This window comes from Camarhynchus parvulus, chromosome 1 (genome assembly GCF_901933205.1).
Source record: "Camarhynchus parvulus chromosome 1, STF_HiC, whole genome shotgun sequence".
NCBI lineage: Eukaryota > Metazoa > Chordata > Aves > Passeriformes > Thraupidae > Camarhynchus > Camarhynchus parvulus.
In genome coordinates, this window is record NC_044571.1 from 17,068,857 (window position 1) to 17,091,036 (window position 22,180).

At 38.0% G+C, this 22,180-nt stretch overlaps 2 protein-coding genes across 2 annotated transcripts in view; one reads left to right on the plus strand and one right to left on the minus strand.

The window, feature by feature from the left end:
- Nucleotides 1-1,694: 1,694 nt before the first annotated feature.
- On the minus strand, nucleotides 1,695-21,550 carry SYAP1 (synapse associated protein 1). The gene is made up of 9 exons (XM_030949321.1): nucleotides 21,290-21,550; nucleotides 18,040-18,158; nucleotides 15,701-15,767; nucleotides 13,500-13,573; nucleotides 13,066-13,205; nucleotides 11,358-11,503; nucleotides 7,373-7,431; nucleotides 6,268-6,412; nucleotides 1,695-4,815 (listed from the first exon to the last, which is right to left on the minus strand). The coding sequence occupies exons 1-9, from the start codon at nucleotides 21,489-21,491 to the stop codon at nucleotides 4,688-4,690; spliced, it is 1,080 nt and encodes a 359-aa protein (XP_030805181.1). The 5' UTR covers nucleotides 21,492-21,550; the 3' UTR covers nucleotides 1,695-4,687.
- A 58-nt stretch (nucleotides 21,551-21,608) lies between these two features.
- CTPS2 (CTP synthase 2) overlaps nucleotides 21,609-22,180 on the plus strand; it is a 59,237-nt gene continuing 58,665 nt past the window's right edge. Inside the window, exon 1 of the mRNA XM_030953017.1 lies at nucleotides 21,609-21,884. The gene's annotated coding sequence lies outside the window, so the exon portion shown is untranslated. The remainder of the gene's footprint in view (nucleotides 21,885-22,180) is intronic.

The window sequence follows — 22,180 nt, forward strand, 5'->3', positions numbered from 1 at the left end:
TAAAAAAAACCACTAAGCACAGTTTTCTTTAGACCATCATATATCAAAGAGGGCATCAAATATTTATTCTTCTAATTTTATATACAGCCCTTAACTAGAGCTGTTTTTCTTGTCTTTCCCTACTTTGCCAGAACCACACCAAGACAAAATAACCTATCTGCCTATGTAGTTTTGGGTTAATTATACCTCCCAAGTTTATCTGGAGAGGTTTCTCAAAGATTCATGAATTCCTGAATTAGCAAAGGAAAATGTCCCAACTTGTTCATAATGAAAACCAATCTTTTAGGAAACAAAGCAAGTGATTTCATTCTTCATTTCTACAGAGAATCATCTCATTACAAATAACAGTGTGACAAACTAATGCTAATTATTTTGGTTGCCCTTTGTCTCTCAATGGTATCTAGTTCAAAGTAACAGCTGAAAAGTACATTATAATTTCTTTAATATATTTAGACACTATGATACATGTGGGTTTGCATTTATATGTATGCATGGTCTTGATCTATCTATCTATAGGAAATGCTGGGCTATACTGAGAATAAAACAGAGCCATGCATGTCTTCCGATATTTTTGTAGAAATTGTTGTTTTCCCCAATAGTTAACTGTAAAATATACAGAAAATATAGCAAGAAATTAATTGACTTGCCATTTTGTTAAAAAAAACCAGAATGATTATCTAACACACACAAACAATCCAAATGTTTAAAACAAAGGAGAAAAGCATTGAAAATTAATATTTTGGAAGAAAAATCTACTAATGGGTAATATTATTTAAGGTTAGGCTACTGTACTGCTGTTACAGATCTATCACTCAGCTCTTACTGAGACATAAGCGTCAGGCAAGAGAATACATCCTGTTGACTTCTGCTGAATTCAAACCCAGACCATTATCAGGGTGGTAAATGGTTTTGGTTTTTAACTTTTTTTCTTTTATATATTGTCTGTATTCTTTACACATATATTTTTGTAGCTTCTTATTGTAGCTTAGCTTCAGCATTTCCCTAGGCAGGAAAACAAAACAAGTTCCTGGATCCCTATGCTGTCTTGGTTGTCCTTAGAAACCAAAGTTGAAAACAGCTTTTTGAGGCATATTTTTGTAAACAGGGCTTGGTCCCCATTGAAGGTGGGGAGAATTTAGAAGGTACTAGAACTGGGGGCCTTACTTCACCAGGTCAATTGCTAATTGCAGGGGTCTTGTCAGATACTCAAATTTACAAAATCGATAAAAATTTTGTATAAAAAACACAGGGCATGCATGTTCAGTGTTTTCCACTAAACCAGCTGTGCACCTGTGGATCCTTCTATAAAGGTGACCCCTTTTTATCACCCAAACTGTGTCTGGCTCATATTTTTAGGACCAGAGAAAAAGGCATCAATGGTACAACCACATTCCTGACACAGCCCCAGGACTGAGGACCCGATGCAGCTGCTACAGCTTGGCACTGCACAGAGAAGTAACTAGACACACTTTGCTCCTTTCTATCAATAGATATTGCAAGGTAAAAGTCAATAATATGTGAGTGGTCAACAGTTCAAGGATGCATCTCACAGTCCAGCAACACAGTCCTGCACATAGGGTTATTCTTTAAATGCATGAGGTTAAAATTGACATCCTGCACTTCAGTACTACATAAATCACCCCACCAACCACCAAGATCACCAAACAGCAAGGAAAAAAATACTGAGGCAAAAATTTAAAAAATTTAGAGGTTTACTAGAACAATTCAGGAAACGGAAAGCTTTGATTAACTTTGATAACAGATCATCTGTAAGTGATCACAAAAAACATAGGGGAACTTTTCACTATACTTTTCTTATTTCCAGATTTGACAATCTTTCCTATTCTTCCAGGAAAGATTATTAAATTTTTAAAATTCCATACAGGTATTAACTAATAGCAACTGGAATTATAAACTAATAGTTGAAGATGATTGTTCAGTGCACAGAGTAAGTGGAGATGCTGGTATCTCAGAGCTATTCTAAGCTAACCTACATAATTCCTGGGTGATCTTTGCCCTGTTTCCCAAAAGTTAATTAAAAAGTCTGCAAGTTTATCTTCCAAGAAAGCTTCTTCTCAATGTTTTGAACAACTGTACTTTCTGTCACACTGTATCCACAGGATGATGTTATTTACATTCATTTTTTGTTTCATTTTGTAGCACTGTTTTGCTGCATGTTAGCATCTGTACCATCCCAGCGCTTCTGATTTTGTAATCTTCTGTTAAGAAAAGACCAGCACACTTGCTTATGTAATATACTAATATGACACATTTGGGTACGAAGGCATGCAAAATTCACCATGAACATGGAAAGGTCTGCCTGTGCTCCTCCACTGTGGCAAGTGGAATACAGAAACCTTCCCTCTTCCCATGCACAATAAGAACTGATAGGCACTTGTAGCATCTACCTAAATGAAAGTCGTAGGCCAGACCTGAAAACTGCAGGATTATGGAGAATTTACTTCAGTTTTCCAGCTTAAAACCAGATACCCAGATTTGAAAATATTAATTTTGATAAGAGACTTTAAATATCAGAGCTCAAGTCAGATTCAGTCTTGCTACATTATTGTCTTTTTAAAATGCAAATTTAAGCAGTGGGTTGGTTTCTTTTATTTTATAGATATAATTGCTTTTCACAAAAAGGGAAAAATGAGAGTTTCATATGAAGAAACCATCTTTTATGAGAAATGAAATTTAATAGCTGTGACCACTATATAGGTTATGCTTACATGAAAAGAAAGATGAGGCTTGAGGTACAAGCCCCATGCAAATAAGGCAATCATACATCTGAAAACATTAGGAATGATCAGGCTTGTTTTTAAGAAAGCAGACTATTGGAGCAGTGATTTTGGAACTCTCAGTCATACAGGGAATATTTGCCACTATCACAACAGAACTACCCATCTTTTTAGAAGGTGTCACATCAAACTGTACAGTAGAGAGCTCCTAATATCTCCAGCTTAAATCTACAGCAGTTGTATTTGTCAGGAGTAGCCACTGAGCTGTGAATAGACTTATTTTTATAAGCATAACAGATTTAACTTTGTCATCTCTAATTAATCCCAGATATAAAAGCTCCTTAAGTATATCTTATTTACTGTGACTTACCTCACGTCTGTAAACTAAGTGAAAAAAATCTAGAAAAATACAAATTGTGCTTAAAATGGTTTGAAGTTGAGAAAGTATATGGCAATGAACTAATTTGAGAAGCCAAATGTATGCAGGTTTAAAACAATTCCTTTTCCATAATGAGAAATAGAGGAGAACTTTCTGTCCAAGTTGCTAATGGAGACAATTTAAAATATTCCTTTCTTACAGTAACAGCAGTGGAAACTACTTAGCTCTTTTCATTTCCCACGGGATGAATATTGACTGAGTAATTACAGCTATAATCTCTTCAGTCTCTTTACAAAAGTTTTCTGCAGAATTATGTCATTAAGACAGAGCTTACTGTATGTAACATGCCTATAATTCAATTGTGCTTAATGGCTCCGACCTACTTAATTTTACCCATTTTCCTTTGTATTTGGAATTTCATGAATGCTTTGTCATAGAAGTTTATGAAATAGATGACAAACTGAACATAAAATTTTAATTTATCTATATATAAAGATACTGACTTAATGGTATAACCACAGGAAACATCCAGATGCCTATGAAGAATCAAAAACCTTTTAGAGAAAAAAACCCTATTTAAAAATTTAAATTCTATGTCTTAAGCACTGTGAAAATGTGTATTTTTAAAATCTGTGTCTGAAGCATATTTGCTCCTCACTGCTTGCCCTCCCTCCAAACAAATGAGCCAATTTTATACATATTTACAATATTTAATAAAGATGTCCAAACCAGTGAAAGTTTTCACATAAATGTTTCAGCACTTAAAATTAAGGAGAAGCATTTAATTTGCTCTCAGCTAAGACAGTAAAATTAAATGGAAACATAACAGCCTTCTGCAGAAAGAATGCATTAAACCATTTCTCTCTGTGGGGAAAGGCAGTATCTCAATATGATTAACAAACCCAAATTTAATTCAAGCAGTTACTAACTCTACTAATTTAAATGCTTAAATGTTTTCTGCCTAACTGATAAATAATCAGCTTCTTTTGGATTCTGCATTAGTGTGTTTTACCAAATCCTTGAAAGTTATTTGATAGAGTTTTCTATAATTTCTTTGGCTACATACATTAAGGAAGTTAAATACCTGTGAAATCTACCAACTATAAGTACCTTAAAAATAGTACACATTTACAGATTATACAGGAATCAGAGTGCAAATATCAAGAGAGAATTGTTGTCAAGGACTAAGTTACTTACAACATCCACTTTTACATCCCAAACAGAAGGCTGTGGACCAAAAAAATTGCAATTCTTAGATTTAGAAATCTCTTCGAAGAGCTTCTTGATCACCTAAAAATGCCTCAAACTGAACCACTGCTTCATGTATTAATGTTATCACTTTTAATTATAACCTGCAGTATCTGCCTCCTCTTTTTTTTTCTTTTGAAGAATATAGAAGTTCAGAAACTGCTCATATAAAGAACAGAAATACTGGTTGTATTCCCATATGGAATTATAATGACTTTAGATTATTTTATGTCTTCTGAAGATATTTTTGTAAGCAAAATATGAAAGCAGAAATCCATGTCACCCAAAAGAGCTTTGGGTTATAGTGATCTTGTGAAAATGTTTAATTTTCTTCTTGCAGCATTTCTTCTATTTCTTTATCCCAGTTTTCATCACGCTTTTCTGATTCTGTCACCACCTCATACTCTTGAAGCTCTTGTTGTAATTCCTTTTCCCAATCAGCAGTTTCTTCTAAGAGAGACAAAAGATGTGTAAGAATTTAACAGATAATATTGTATGCTGCTTATTTATATAAAACTAGATATATTTGCACTGAATCTCTCTTATATCCTCTAAACTTTATGGACTATTCTCCTTAGAAACAAAAGGAACTTCAGAAATTTCACCTTCCTATTGATCACAAATAGGAATTAATTAATATACAATATAATTCCTATATGCATACTATAATAAAGATATAAACAGCAAATACACAGCTAAGTCATTATGAGTGTCCCTTTGCAAGATCATTTTCTACAGTCCTTCACTCTACTTTCAACTGAATCTCCCTTTGAAATTTTAAATTCCCATTAAAAAAATAAAGTTTGTAAAAGTGTGGATATACTGTTACGGAAAAAAGAAATCAAGTCAAATACTGTGGCTAGTTTAAAACAAAAAAGGTACTCTCCTTGCTAACATTTTAAACACTCTTCTCACTAGCTAGGCAAGCTCATTTAATCAGGGTTAAAGGTAATCATATTTCATACTTCAGGGCAAAAAATTAGTCAGAAGGCATTCCTGTGTTGCTAATCTCTGTTTTAATTAGCTCTGCCTATCCTAGGCAGGAGTGTGGGGGAGGAGATGGGTGTTCATGTGTTACACGTTGGCTGGTACTTCAGCCTGGTACGCAATTCCAGAGTCCAAATCAGCTCAGGCCAGCCTGAGATTGCTCTGAACAAGTAACACATTAATGACCTATTAAAACACTTTAATCAAAGAACTAGAAGCAAGAAAATCCAAAGCACATTCTAAGAAAATTCTGCAAATTTTGTGATAACCATCTGCATATACAAGTGCTGTCAAAGTAAATTATCTATGGCCAGAGTCACATCATCACAGGCTGTTTCTATGCTCTTTACACCAATACCAGTTCTTCTGAATTATTTTAATTAATAAGCTCCACTTAATTTCTTATCATCATTCTCAAACTATTTGTTAAAATTTAAGTTTTCCAAATGCCTATAAACCTTTACAGGCAGAGGCCTCTTCAAGCTCACAGTCTGATGCAAAAGTTGCCTTATCTGGTGCCAAAAGAAGAAAACAGAGCCTGACTTTCAAATACTGTACTTTACCTACAAGGATGTCAATTAAAGAAAACAATTCACATGCAGAAGAACCCTATGAAAGAGAAAGGAGGAGATAAAAAGAAAAAAATACCCCACACTCACTTTCATCAAAGAATGACCTAAAACTGTTAGGTTCTTTGGATTTAAACCCCTCACAGTTAACATTCTGTATAAGATGTGGTTTGACCATGGTGAAAATTATCATTAATTTCTGCAATATCTCACTGAAGGTTGTTTCATACACTTTTGAAAAAATGTTCACAGATCTACTTTTCTAAATTACAGCCTTTTTTTTTCTTTTAAATCAACCTGTCTTAGAATTGCTCTATATAAGAAACAGAGGTAATAGTAGCTTTACCTTCTACTACTGAAGTCTCCTTCTTTTTGTCTAGCACTAGTTGTTCCATTTCTTTTCTTAGATCTTCTTGATTCAGATTACAGGTATCAAAAGCATCACTCACAAATTCTGATACACCTGGACTTGTGGAAATCTCTTCCTCATCCTGCAACAAGACACTTCAGTACAAACTCACTCCGACAGGGTAAAAAAAGTCACCAACACATACTTTCACTCATGTGACTGCTTTTAACTAGAGTTGGCAAAACCCAAGCACATTACTCTCACAACTATTTTTCTTTACTGGCTACTTTTCCTTACAAGTATTTTTGTACAAACAAAAATGTTAGATAGCTGTACTGAAAGTGATTTCGTTTACATTCTAGGCTGTCTTTTTGTGTTGTCTTAACAATTTTAATTCTCAGTTTGTAATCTTCAGAAACAATAATAAACTCCTGAGTAGTTTAGAACAGGACCTAAACATTAAAATTTTGACCACAATTCAGTAACATCAAAGTAAGATTAAGAGAGGACTGTTCTTTGGATATCTTTGCCCGCTGCATATTATTGGCAAGTGAATGTACAGCTCTGCTTCTGCCAAGAGTGTTCTCTGGCACCAATTTTACAATCCAGAAATAAACAAAGGTCATTTTGTGTCTAAGGTAAAGGCTTTTGCAGTACCAAGCAAAAGTGAAATAGAACAGTGTTGCTATTGCAATGCATCATTTACATTCCTTATACTTCAGCCTGACCACTGCTTGAAGAGTTGGACAGAACACGGCACACAAATATATTTTTATGAAAGTACTGTTCGCGTCTCAACGCAATGCTAACCTTCTACTCCCAAATATTTTGGAAATTTCACTCTTGACAGTAAAATCACATGATAATGTGCAGGATACTAAGGAAAACATTCTTCAGATAAACTGCTGTTTCTGCTACTAAAAATGAGTTTCAAGATTATATGCTGATAATTAATATCACAGCAAAACAGCAGCAGGTTAGGGCTGTCAGACACTATATTGTTATAGTTTTATAGCAGAACTTACTCAAAAAGATGCATAATTACTTATTAAGGAATTGCTTCATGTACTAAATCCCAGATAAAATATAACAGCATTTTTACCTCTTGTGATTTGATTTGAGGCTTTATTGTAACAGGCGGTGTTTTTGGCCGTACTGTTTCTATAAAGGGAAAAAAAAAGGTAGATAACATTTAAATATTTAAAAATCTAATTTAATTTGCATAGCTGTTAAGTATACAAGGAAATAATGTATTTTAAGTAATCCTTGTGGTTATCAGCTGAATTTAGCCACAGGTGAACCATTTTCAAAAACAAAGCGAAACAATTTTCTATTCTTAATTAAGACAAATTTAGCAAGCCATTTCCTCATTATGGCTCTAAACTTAATAGACAGGATCCCTCTGACCCTCAAAATGACATCCCAAGATCTTTAAAGTTACAAGTGCATAAACTTAGTTTATAAGTTTAAAACTTAAACTCATGAAATCCAGTCATTGTCTATCACAGAAGTTTTCAAACTCCCCTGGCTGGGTTCTACTGCTGACATGGGTGCCAATCAGCTCTTGAGCAGACCAGACTGCACAGGTACTATGCACACCCCTAAGGGCACATGGGAACGGTGCTCTGCAGCCTTACCTTTCACATAGGCAAAGGAAGTCACTGAGAAACAAACCCTAGAAGCTGGTCTCAATTTCCTAAGAAAACTTGGTGTGTATTCTCTATTTAGAGCATGGTGCTAGGAAGACAAAGACTTTTTACAAGCAAGGTTAGATCTTTTCCCTGGCAGGTAAAGGAACATCCCAGCATTTTCCCTTGTGCAACTCTCAGGGGAGAAGAGCTACAATGAAGAGCCAGGTGGCTGCAAGAACAGTTAACATTCAGGGCAGGCTGTGGTAGTGGTCAAGTGCTTGCTTAGCAGTTCTCTTTGCTTAAACATGCAAAGCAGCTCTGAGCTTGCAGCTCTGCTTTCTACAGGGTGCCCAGCTGGATCCTTCCTGCTAACTCAGCAATTTCTCATTCTTTGTGTTTAATTTTTAAAATTAAGGTCAATTTTAATTAAAATCATTCCCTAATTGGTAGCTGTCCATGCTTTTATAGCTCATCTACTCAATGCCCACTGCTCTGTCCCATCTTCCCTCTTTCTTCCACTTTCCTGTCTCCAGAGGGTCTCTCACTGCGCCCAACACTGCAGCCAAAGAGGCTCCAGCATTCCCTGCTTGGGGAAGCTGTAGGACATGGCAGTAACTGTTTGCTGCTCAAGAGAGGTGCCTTAGACCCCACCTGCTGCTCTTGTGCAGATGGGACACAGCTGCTCTGCCCTGGGCCATGCCTCCATCAGGTGTGACTGATGTATCATTAGCACCATTCTGGACTACTGGCCTGCCATCATCTCCTCCACTGCAGTGTGCTCTCATCCAAAGGTGATTTACTCCCTAACTACAGAGCTGCTAATACCTAGAGAAGGGCTGGAATTTGGCATTTTTTTATAGATCTTATATAGCCTTTACACTAGAATGTGGACTTTCTTCCATTTGTCTCTTCTCTTTTCCTTTCCCATCAACCACGCTTATTTAACTTTCTGAAAATAGCAGCTGAGGAGGAGACACAGAAATGGAAGACTAACAATTCTATTTTATAGACACTCAGCTTTAAGAAGAAACCCTGAACATTATGAAGAACTACCAACAGGCAATTACTTCCAGTTTTAGCCTCCAATTAGGGAATCAACTTTCAAAAAGGTTAAACCAAAAATATCATGTATGATTCAGAGCTTGCCAAATCTATGCAATTTCTGAGTCAAACAAAACATGCATTTACTACAGTCTGGTACATGTATCTTTGCCATTACAGAACAAGCAGTCATTAGGAAATCTATCTGCATATCCCATACTGGTGGTTTGAACCGTAGAAGAGCTGCAACAGGCCAAAAGACAATGGAGTTTTTTGTTTTGGTTTTTTTTTTAATAAAATATGTTTTGCTTTAGTCACAGTGGGAATTTTACTAGAATCCAACAAATTTACTTTGACTGAATGGTACTTTCCAAGGGTTTGGGTGAACTCAAACATAACATTTTTGTTGCTCAATAGGATCAGATGCAGTCTTTCCTGTAAAGCTGAGACACTTCAGTCAAAACAGAACATAGTTTTGGGACAGTAAACAACTGTCCTGAATAAAAGCAGTGGGAATTGGTGCCTCTCAGTCTATAGCATATTCTGGAGTTGCCTGTTCTGTCAGCTTTGCTTGGATGACAATGCTGACAGGACAGACTACTGCAGAATCTACTCAGACAAAACTACTTTTTCCACTCCACATGGGGACCTTGCCTAGGCTGACACAGGCATACTCCAAACAAAACCTATGAGAAGCATGAGACAAACTGACAAAAAAGGCACATAGGCAACATGGAAGCCCATCTGTAGCCTCCCCTTCACCCCAAAGTTCTGCTCCTTGGTGGGCAGCTAAGGCCTGACTGAGTAACCTGAGTTCAGACTGTGCACAAGCTGTGCAAAAGACCTGTAAAAAGTCTGTAAAAAAATAAGAAAGGTGACTCAAGAGAAAAAATACCTATATGGAAAGGTATTATATTAAAAGAGGAGAAAAAAGAAGTTAATTTGGCAACAATCACCTGACTGTCAGTCAGGCCAGCAGTGTCAACAGGACACAAGTATGACTGGACTTCATGGATGACAATTCATTGATACTGGGGATATGAGAACCATTCCAAGGTGCAGAAAAGGCTTTCTACTTCTGCCCAATACCTACCCAGCCTGCCAAGATCCTTCAGGTGTCTTACTGGGGTGGTGAGTGTACCTAGGTTAGGCTAAGATTTAATGAGCTACTGGTTATCTTTTGTGTTTCTGCCAGTAGTTAACTGCTTTATATTCTTTAAGCCACAGATATTCCTGCTTGCAGAATCTGTTAACATGCAAAGAGGTCCAGTGGTTTGTAAGAGGGTCAGTAAGAATCACCTGTAGAAACTGATCAATGTAACTGAAGACAGCTTTGTTGAAGTAGCTTTTTCATCTCAAGGTTGAATCCCAGATAGCCTCCTGGTCCCCATTTTTTCTGTTTCCACAATACATTATGGACCTTTGCACAGCCTGCACTCCACCACCACAGTAGTTTCATCCCTGTATCACTCACTAACTTTTGTTTGGCGTGAGGGATGAGCAAAACCCAAGAGCAATCCATATGCCAGCTAGCTGGGTTGGCTAGTACCTGTTGTCTGAGTAAGTGAACCAAAGTTGTCTCCTACTTCCTTCTGACAAGTCAAAAATCACACCTAAGACCTAATGGTCATGGACTGCCATAAGCCAAGTACAACATTTCTCCTCTTGAGACTTCCACTCTTCTGACAAAGTTGGCTGAAACTGAAAAACAGCTTAAAAGCACCAGGAGCCTCCTCTTCCCCAGCCTACATGATGACACCAAGTATAATGAAAGAAGCCTTGATTTAATAGGCAATCCAGGATAAAAATGGGATGCACGTGATGTATACAGTGAATATTTGTTGATGCCTAAAGATTTTTAGTTTTTTAAAATATATTTGTAGCTTTGCACATTTTTAACAAACAGCTGTATAGCTTCTAGCACTTTCTCACACTTTGGAACACTAATTACCCTTTCTCACATATTATGCCACATTCTTGAAATTGCTTGGTCTTATTTTCAAGAAGACAGAGTTTCTAACAAGGACATCCTGTTTTGCACTAGCCCCTGGGCTGAAATAATAACATACTTTGTAGATATAACACCATACAGGGCTAAGAATCCTTGGAGGGGCTCCAATGGGGCAGATCCAAGGGTGGGTTACAGGGTAACTGTTCTATTGGATGTACTTGCTGAACATGATAATTAATTAAACTTATAAAAATTGTGAAAATTTGATGCTGCACATGCATATAGGTATTGTATGTGCAACTGAAAGCTTTCATTAAAAGACTGCTCTTTACGCTATCAATTCTAATACCGTTTGAAAAATGTTTCTTCTTTCTTTTACTGAATGAAAAATTCTTTCTTTCTGATTTTAGACAACAGCATTACACTAAGTTAATGAACTGTGCTAAAACAAATGTTTCCCATACCTTTCAGTTCACTATCCTCTTCTCTGCCTTTGCCCTCCTCCTTTCCTGCTGCTTGCTGTTGAGCTGCAAGCGCCGTGAGTTGCGCAGACTGTTTAATTAGGGACACCCTGTAGAAATAATTTCTCCAGAACACCTCTTCCTTTACACTAGAGAGAACAAACAGATTTTGATTATTACATTTGGAATATTGTTCCTTTTACCATCTAGCAGTGAAATGAAACTAAATATGTAGCGAGAAGGAATAGACATAGCTGATATTTAAGAAAAATCTTAAAAAAGAGATTTATGACATTAACACATTCTAAGAAATCTATAATTTAGAAGTTCCTGATCTCTCACAAGACATTTGCAATTGACTTGAACCTACAATAGTAATGTTATAACTCTAGAAAAAGCTCAACAATATGCAGTAGTACATGGTATGGAAAAATATTATGCTGTTCCACCTCTCCTGACAAATTATGCAAACAAACCCAACGAGCCAAACAACCCCGTTCTCTTCCCCTCTGAGCCAAATGCTCTATTATTGTCAAACTATAATTGTCTACATCTTCCCTAGACAGGTGTAACTGGAACATCTGTGGTGGCAGAAGCCAATCCTAGATATCAGTAGTCCTATTTCACTATCTGCACATCTTACAGCACGTCCACAGAACCTACAGTAACCAGAAACTGCCATCTTGGAAAGGACTAGCTCTGGTAAGCAGCAGACTATCCCCACCTCAGGTAACACTTCCCTCTGAAATTCCTCCAGCAAGAAAGAAAAGACACAATTTTAACCCACAGGCAACAGAAGGCAGAAAGATCTGTGGGGAGGAACTGTTGTAGGCTGAGAAAGAATGAAGTTACCTTCACACCTATTCAGGCACACAGTGACCGAGACTAAGAACAGGCAAAAAAAATATTAAGCAATGTGGTAGAAAAGGCAAGGGTAGCATGACCAGAGGCTGAAGACAATATGGGAGCATCAGAGAAAATGGGCAGATCTTCAGAACTGACAACAGAGAAGAAGGTAAACAGAATGAGGAGCTGCGAAGGTTTATAAAAGGAGGAGATTTAAGACAGAAAATGTCAGAAGGAAAGATTTTCTTTCCGTTTTCATCCTTAGACAAGGAGACTAATGTTGGGAACTCCCACTTAATAGAAAGTTGAGTTGTGAAATAAGCATTGGGAACAGAGTCTGGGACTGGACAAGGAATAACAGCTCTGGAATAAAGCTCTGCAACACAGAGTTTTTCCCATTTCCTATCCAAATCCATTTTTTCTTGCTTGAATTGCTGCTTTTTTTTGACACATTCTATTACCATTTCTCCAGGGGCAGTATCTGACTATCTGTAATCACCTGGAATGTCAGTTACACCAACAGATCTGAACATCTTGATTGTTGCCTTTACCTTTCTTTGGAGAAAAAAAAAATAAAATTTAGCACACTGGACATAGTAATACTGAGGAGCTCTCCCATACTTAAGTCAACAGGTCCTTACTAGTTCTGTCTCACAGATAGACTTTTTTTCTTACCTCAAATTGCTAAACTGCAATGCATGCGCAACACTGCATGTCTTAGACACTAGCATAAAAATATATGTACACATTGGAAGAACATAAAGAACTGAAGGAAGTGAAAGGAACAAAGAGTAATTTATGAGTATTTACAGACACATGATGGTATGAAAGCATGATGGTAGAGTTACCAGAAGAAATTACTTACTGTTTGGGAACAAGGTCAAATCTCATCCTATTGAGAAGCTCATCTTCTTGTAACATGACCAGTGCAACAGGGTACATTTGATCAAAGTCAAAATGAAACTGCACACCTGCTGGGGGATCCCGCAGAAAATTCCGTTTATCCTTTGAAGAACATATTTACAGCCATTAAATGATATCAGAAAAGGACACCATATTTCACACACAAGAGCAGCAAAGCAATCTGTAAAGCCTTTATAAAAATAAAAACTATATTGAGAATCTGCTTGGGTCAAGTTGAAAATGACAGAGCTATTTACTTTTGCACACGATTCGTGTGGTGACAGACATATTAAAAATATCTTGAAAACACATAATTTAATAAACTTACTTAAAAACCCAGTAGTTTAAATTTCTCCATGAGAAAATTTCAAATCTTACAGGAAATTAAATACTTACTGCTGATAAAGCCAGTATTTGTTGTTGAATTGTCTCTTCTTCATTGCTGTCTACCCAGGGAGGCACTGCTGCTTCTAGCATTGAAAGGAGGAAGATAATTGCATGTAAATTACTTGAAAAAAACCACACTCCAAATAACAGACCTTATATAAGGCAACAGTGTCACAAAAGTAAGCAGTTACACTCATTATGACACAGTTACACTCATTGGCCAAGTCACTGTGTCTTTTTCCTAAACTAAGTCCGTGGCCTAAGAGAGAAACCCTAGGAATAGATCTTCACTTATCAGAGTTAAAAAAAAACAACAAAAATGTTGGGGAGGATGAAACAGGAAAGCCTTATAAATATGATTGCCTGGCAAAAGATTTTGAGAATATGGAAACTATAAGCAAGATTGAAATGAAAGCAAGCTTTGACATCCCTTAGTTACTGAACAACAGGAAAACAATGGTGTGGCCACTGAAGGTAATCCCCTTTTTGATGAAACAATTCCCTCTGCTTGCAGGCAGGTCCAAGGGTTTGAGCAGACCCTGCAAGCTTGGCAGAAGGGGTCCAAAGAGTAGTTTTTCGGGTTTAAAATGTAGCACAGCATGGTAATGTAGTGATTCTTATAGGCTGTATGTAAATGCTATAGGATTTGTATCTTGTACTAGATTGGTTAGTGAGAATCAGAATATTCAACACAAAAGATGATTTATTGTATTGTAACGGGAACTTCGCTGTCTTACCTCTTACTTAGTTACTTACTTTTCTATGCTCTTAGCTCTTACTTAGTTACTTACTTTTCTATGCACTTAGCTCTTACTCTTACTCCTGCCTCCTAGCTCTTACCCCTTTTACTCTCTCATGCTTTCACGCTCTCATCCTCTCTACCCTCTCTTCTCTTGGGCTCTGCTCCGAGCTGCGGCTGGCAGCTCCCAGCAGGGCCCTGCACCCAGGCCCTTTGCAATAAACCGCAAGTTCCACGACCTGGCTTCAGAGATCTCTCGTCTCCGTCCGTCCCGACCCTGCTGACCCCCCTTCACTCCTACACAAAAACCCCACCTAAATAATTGCTGATCTGTGTAATTGTAAAAATAAATCTGGGTATTTCTTTGCAGCAGTCAGAATTTGGTGCATCTTAGTTTAGCTGCTGAAGTAATGCTGTATAACTGGTTAAGGTGCCTGCAAGTAGTATTTCCAGATCCACTTAAAAGGTGTAAACTTTGTCTAAATTAAGTTTGCAAAGTAACTTACACCCAGAAGACATAAATTCTTTAACAATGGAGAAAAATATTATAAATTTGTTATGAATTACTGTACACTGAGTAAGCCTACTTCAGTTCAGCTGCTTTATGTAGTTATGCAGGCACTTTCAAAATAGTTCTTTGGGCTATACAGAAAGGAAAATAGCTATTGCAGATGTACAGATATTTATCAATCTCTTCACTGTCAATGCAAATTCAGCCTACAGAGACAATTTGATGCATCTGTAGCAGATAAATAATTCTTGTGCCCTTAAACTAACAAAACTAACAGCACTTATTTGCCTGTGCAGCTGATACAAGCAAGATCTTTCACCCACATGGTTCATGTGGTTCATCTGCAACATCAGATGCTGATGCTTCTTTCAGTCAGGCCATCTGTCACTCCTCCTTTGACCAATCTAACTACCTATTTTCATGAAGCTTTTAGAAATATATTAAGAGAATCCCAAGTTTACTAACAGACAAAAAGAGAGAAATACAGACAATTCAATCCCACAAACAATCTTCCAAGAAGAAACCACACTAACATACTAACTAAAGACACCATGAAAAATTTTATCACAATCCATTAAAACCAGCTCATTTTAAAGATTAACAGAGACACTACATACTCAAACTGTCAGAAATTATTGCATTCAGATAACACATTAAAAAAATAAAAGTCAATGATGAAACACAATGTGAGAAAACAACTTTGCTAGCATGGTGATCTTTGAGATTATTTTACAAAGCAGAATTTGGTTAAAAAGCAAATCTAAACCAACTACGTAACATAACACTAACCTCACTTAAAAATATAATTTTCCTATTCCACCACATGCATTAAGTTCTGTCATAACGTATTTCATTAAATAGTGTTTTGATAGATTAGTTCTAGATACAGCTCAATTATCCAGCTTTCAGCAAGGTTTCACTTATGTGATGTTACATATCATCAGAAAAAGCATACATTACCTGATTTTTTGGTTTGCTGCTCTTGGACAAATTTCTTCTGTTCCTTCTGAAAATCTCCAATAATTGTCTAAAATAAAAATTAGGGAACCACAATTTAAAAAAAAATTAAAAATCACTTTTCTTGTTTTATGTTCAGTCAGAAAGTGCTTTCAAATACAGTGCATATTCTTATATCCATGGTGGCTCTTCCTGTTAGTTGTTTTGTGTCAACCATACACTTCCTTTTACTGAAACATTTGATTTTTCATTTGAAACTATTGTGTATGCTTTCAAAATTATATTTATAGTTTTATCAATTTCAGAGGACAAGGAAAAAAATAAGGAACATCTTAGCTGATAATTTGAACATTGGCATACTATGCATATCCACTTACTGTCTCACTGTATAAAACAGAGCCAACACAGACTGTTTAGACTTCTTTAAACATGTTTTCAAAGCACTAACGCTTTGAAATACTCTTGACCTTACAGAAGTTTCAAGAGCTACCTAAGAAATACATCCATGGCAAGAAACTGGACTTTCAAAATTGTAAAGTTGCATTTCAGACCACCTGCTTAGCTGAAACAAAATAACTTCTCCACTTATGTTATTGACAATTTCATTTAAATTTTTCATTTAAAAAAATCATATTTAGAAATATTCTATATTAAATTTAGAATTTTAAAATTTGAGAATGGTCTCAGAATTCAGTATGCCATAATCTAGAGCAAAGAATGCAAATGTTCTGTGGTTGAAAGCAGAAGTAAAAAAGATGAAGCTAGAAATGAATACTTAAACCACTCACAAAAACACAACTTTTATGTGGTGACATCTATGGATTAACAAGTTGCCAAAATGCACAGAAGTCTTCAAGCTAAATCCTGATAAATTCCTTACTTCTTTTTTTCTTCAGTGACCCAGTATTTCAGTTTAAGATTACTATCAGTGAGAGACCTATAGTAATGTCAGTGACACAAACAGATTATTGCGGTTCCTTCTGCTTTAAAATAATGTTAATTTTTTTCTACTTATGGAATAAAATAATTTATATGGTATAAGAAGAAAGCTTTATGATGATACAGGTAAAATCCTGTTTCTCCTGTATGTAATGCTGATTAATTGAAACAGGGAATTAATATTACTCTAAAACATGTAGAAAAAAGAAAATTGTATTTTTGGCATAAAATATACTGTAGGTCCTTGGCTACAGTTTCTTAGGAGCATTATTACTAGTGTATTAAATTAACAAAAAACCTTGTTAACTGATTTTCCCCCTTTGATGTAGATCAAAATTACATTAGACTCTGATATTACTGTAGAAGAAAATAGATCTCTGCTATAATTATACAGATAAGTGCCTATGAAATCTGAAGACAAAATGTAAAATGTGATCACAATAGAAATTAATGTGATGCCATTTGATGGAAGACAACCTGAAAACTAATTATATCAAGAAATAGGATTGTGTTGTATCAAAAAAATAAGCAGGCAATGCTGTAGCTCCCCAGAAGGGCTGTCTGAGAGACAGGAGCAGGAAAAGGGGTTTGCTGTGTCAGACACTCCTGGATGCACAGTCCTACTACTGCTGGGATGGTTTTGACCAGTTCCCTTTCCCTTCCCTTCCCAGATACCCTCAATAGCAAACACAGAACATCTCACAACACTTATTGCTTTTTCTTTTTTTCTTTTCCTTCTGCCAGGTTTGTGGCTTGAAGCCCTGGAAGAACACTTGCTGGCACAAGTTAAGCAACTGGAGCTGACAGACAGAACAGAGAGGGCAAGAAGAGGGCAGGCTCAGGGTGGGGAAAAGAACAGGACAGTAACAAAGTGTTTAATTTTCTCACTGTTTCTTATGGAGCTGTACCTGTATACCCCTAAGGTCCTAGGATACAATATATTCAATGCCAAGCTAATTTTGACTTCTGCCTCTAAGATGCAAGTTACCTCATTCCTTTTTCCAACTAAATAAGCTGTGAGGCAAAAAGAAACCAGTCCAGACATCTTGGGACAGACATTCCCCAAATGCCTGTCTCAAATTCTTCCAGCCCTTCCACCTATCAGCATTTTTCATATTTTCTTCTGGTCTTTCTCCTGTCTATCAACAGCTTCAGTTCCTGAGGGAACTGAACACACACGGGTGCAGCGCTGAAAAAAGCAGGGTGACCATTTTTTGGAAACTCTACCATGTATAAACGTTTCAGTCACATCATTCATCATGACAAGAGATGCACAGTATCTCTTGAAAGACATAATATCTAAAGACAGTTTAAAGAAATGTTATCAAATGCCAGATATGCCACATGTTGTAACAATGGTAAGCAAACAGATATTTCAGATCAAGTGTCTAGAAATAAATTACCTTATCAATGATACTGTCAATTTTTCCTTCTTCTACAGACTTCTTTATTGTCTGTGCTGTTTCAGCAACAGACTCAGATATCTTTTTTGTAGCAGCAGAGGCAAAATTGAAGAGGTAACCTTTCACAGACAAAAAAACAAAGACCTGAGAACAGATTTCTTTACATCCAGTGCTCTTGCTACATTTATTTTATCTTCTCTTTAGACGTACTTTGGGTACTTAAAAGTTTCTTTCAAAATAACTTAACCCAGCTTCTGGCCTACAAAAAACTCCTAAAATTCTATTTATCCTTTTCTGGTTTATATTCTTTAATGATTATGATAATCACCACTTTCTGTAAATCAATATTTACAAATTATACACGAACCTTGTTTACTAAATCAAACATTGCTAATGGTCCTTAAAATACTCCTTTCCAATGAATTTTCTGAAACAATGTGTCTTTCCTGATTTCATATAAGTATTTTGGAGACATTAAGCCATAAAGTAACTTAGCCACAGTATTAAAACAGAGTTATATTTTTTTAAAGAAAATAAACATGCACAATAAAGTCTTATAAACTGAGGCAGAAAATCCATGAAAAATTTCAGGCAGCTAACACCTCCTTAAAAAGTTTTAGCATAGAAGCTTGCTCTTGATATTTGCCCTTATCTATTTTGCATTGAGAAAAGCACTGTGGCCCTCTTCACTCATTTTTCTGAGCCATTTTCTGATAATATTCAGTGTCAGAACAGCAATGAAGACCATTCTCAAAGACTCACATTCTTTGTATTAGCAGTGCTTAAGTGAAGAGAGGTGGCAGGGAAAGAACTACATACACACAGCATGGTCATCTGCACTGTATTATTCTATTTTAATTAAGGAGAATGAACTTGCAAGAAGCAACATGTATACCATAAACCTTCAGAAACCAGCTTATAGGCAAGTGATTTTAAGACAGTGGTACTGTTTCTCAGCTAGCATGATGTCACAAGCACTTAATTATACCCAAAAGGCTGCATTCCAACTGCAGTACCTCAGTTCCAGTACATACATGTGTCAGTGCCACAGGAAATAAAACACTTGCAGAGGGATCTAGATAGGAACTCCTAGGCAAACATCAATGGCATGAAATTTAACAAGAATAAATGCTGGATTCTGCATGTGGGATCAATATAAATTGGGAGAGGAGTGTCTGGAGAGCAGCCCTACAGAAAGAGATCTGGGGGTGCTGCTTGGTAGTCAGCTCAATAGAAGTCACATATTTCAGTTATTCCAGAAAATCACCTTCACTTTTATATTTTTTTTGTCAAAAAAATCAACCAACTAACTAAAAAAAAAAACCCACCAAAACCCAGCATTTCTGTTTAAAACAAAAGACCACCCTCCTTCTCAAGAACTCTCAAAAAATCCAGTTTCTCTATGGGTTAGAAATGTAAAAAATAATCTTATAATAAAAAAGAAGTATTTTTTTAAAATACTTCTTTTAACACATGGTTGTTAGCCACTGGTAGAATGAGTTACTTTGGAACACTGATGTCACCTCTTGGAAAGCTGACTATTTCTCTGTGGTGGATAAAATGTCTTCTTGTAATGATATCAGCAAATCAATACCAAAAGAGGTCTAGCCAAGCCTTAAGACAATTTTTTATACGTAACTTTTGCTTAGAAGTCACAGAATGGTGGAAAGCAAACATCCTTCAAGTACTTACTAACATCTTTTATACCTGTTATCAGGCTTTAAAACCTACCATATGATCTAGGTATAAAAAAAGGTTAAGTTCTACATTTTAGACATAGGCACATACATTATTTCCCCTTATGAGAGTAGAGGAAGCAGCAACCTACTGGACTGCTTACTCCCTACCAGCTTTTATGGCTGTTTCATGTGTCCCTGAAACCTCTCCTCTCTGCAATTGTTTTAGGTGCAAAATGTGCAGAGGCATTTGCTGTCTGGTGACATTCTGGCATTATTGCACAAAGTGGTTTTGGCCAGTCCTGGAACCACGCTGAAGAGCAAAATGCTTTTTATTTCAAATAAGGGCAAATATTCTTTTGAACTAAGGTACTTATAAAACTGCAAAAAGGTGGTACTTAGCCTTAGAAAAATAGAATTTGTGGTGGAAAATAATACTTTCAAATTACTAAGAAACCCACCTTCCATCTTACAAGTGTATGCCTGTATTAAGAATATGTATCTAGGAATACTTTATTATTAGTTCACATTGGCAAAACATTCATAATTTCTGTAATGGCATGATAATGAGCAAGAATAATGTCTATAAGGCTTCAGTTTTACCAGTAAAATTCTTTATCTGCCAGGACATTCTTTTTACACAGCTGCCCAGGTTGTTTGCCATGCAGAGGTTTCTAGGGCTATGTGTTGAAAGTGCAAGAAAGCCTTTCCACCACAATCTACTCTAGTGTCACAGACAATGGACACATTGACCACTAAACCAAATTTTCATTTACAGAGCAAGTTATGGGATGGATCTTTATAAAGATAATAGTCAGTTCTTATTCTTCCCCAGAAACTTTATCCTTGCTGAACAACCAGAGCAATTTGCAGATTAGAACAATCAGAGTCAGCAGCAGGTTAGTATCAATTTACCACAACAAGACAGGTATTTGACCAAACCACACAGACTAAACTGCTGCAGTTCTGGTTGCCCAAGACAATGGACAGTAAAGAAGCAGCTCAGATTAACCTCTCAGATTATACTGATTCAGAATTTCACAGCATCAATTTTAAAAAACCCAAAACCCCTTCCTTAAAAAACCCTTTAGTAATGAGTATAGGTCTATACTGTGGATTCATTTTATCCACTACAGTAGTGGATTCACTACAGTAAAGCAGGAATTTTACTTATAGCAAGTTAGCGGCTTTCCCCATCCCCGGCAGCGTTCAAGGCCAGGCTGGATGGGGCTTTAAGCTTGGTCTAGGAAAAGGCGCCCCTGCCCACGGCAGGGGGGTTGGAATGCGATTATCTTTAAGGTCCTTTCCAACCCAAACCATCCTGTGATTCTAAGACTGCAAACATGTTCAACAAAATCATCAAACCTCATTATTCTCCTATGAAAAAAAGCACAAATACCCACAGTGCAATCCACGTAGACAGATCTACTCTCTCTACACACAGACCGCCTCCTCCAACAGCGCCAACAGAACAGATACGTAAGAAACGCTCTGCAAGAGGCGATAATCGAAAGGCCCTTTGCAGCCTTGTTTCCTTAGCTCATATTTGAAGCCGGCAGCCCCGACACACTCACTGCCGAATCCCTTGGCCTGGCTGAGCAGCGCCTCCGAGTCCCCCTGCGGCTCGCCCTGCTCCTGCTCCTGCCCGGCCGGCCCTGCCTCCTCCTCCTCACGCTCCTGGTCCTGCTCGGCGGGGCCGCTCCTCTTGCCGGCGGGCAGCAGCTGCTCCTCGCCCGCCCGCTCCAGCCCCAGCCAGCTGCCCAGGCCGCGCAACATGGCTCAGGGGCGGCGGCCGCGCTCGGCCGGGCCGGCGCTGCTGCGGAACCCGGGCGGCCGCTGCGCGCGGCTTCCGCGTGCGCCACTTCCGCCGGGAGGCAGGGCCGCCGAGGGAGGGGCGGCGCGGGGCTCTCGGCACCTGCGGCACCGGGGCAGTCCCCAGCGGGGCGGTCCCGGCCGGGGTGTCCCAGCGGGGCTGTCGCTGGTCCCCGGCCCCCCGCGTGTGTCCGCCCCCGTTGCCGGGCTGCGCTGGGAGGCGCGGTGCCTGCAGGAGTTGTGCCCCCCGCCCCGGGCAGCTGCCGGCCCCGCCGCGCTGGGCTGGGCTCTCCCGCGGCGGGCTCTCCGGGTCTGCGCTACCGGGCTCCGCTCGGAGCAGCCGCCTGTAACACCTACGTAAGTCTGAGGCCTCTGCCTGCTCGGCCGCAGCGCCCCGAGCGCTCCCGCGGTGCAGAGCCCACAAATCCCGGCTGGAGGTGGCAGCTCCCGCGGATAAGGCTGGGCAGAGTAATTTGTGTGCCACTTAGCAGCAAAATAATTTCTTCCAGTATTCGCTTTCAGCGCTCCCTCCCCTGCCTCTGTTTCCTTCATCTTTTACAAGTGACTTCCCAGACCACCTGCAGTTCTCTTTACCGTTTTGAAGTAAACGCGTTTCCTGAAGCTGCCGGGATATCGCTGGTTTTGCTAAAATC

What these genes read in the sequence shown, in the direction of transcription:
- SYAP1 (XM_030949321.1), bottom strand. Translation starts at nt 21,491, where the DNA reads ATGTTGCGCGGCCTGGGCAGCTGGCTGGGGCTGGAGCGGGCGGGCGAG. An exon ending in AGAGGATAGTGAACTGAAAG is followed by an intron (nt 7,432 to 11,357) that starts GTATGGGAAACA and finishes TTCCCTTTATAG; the next exon opens with AAACAGTACGGCCAAAAACA. An exon ending in CTCAAATCAAATCACAAGAG is followed by an intron (nt 6,413 to 7,372) that starts GTAAAAATGCTG and finishes GTCTTGTTGCAG; the next exon opens with GATGAGGAAGAGATTTCCAC.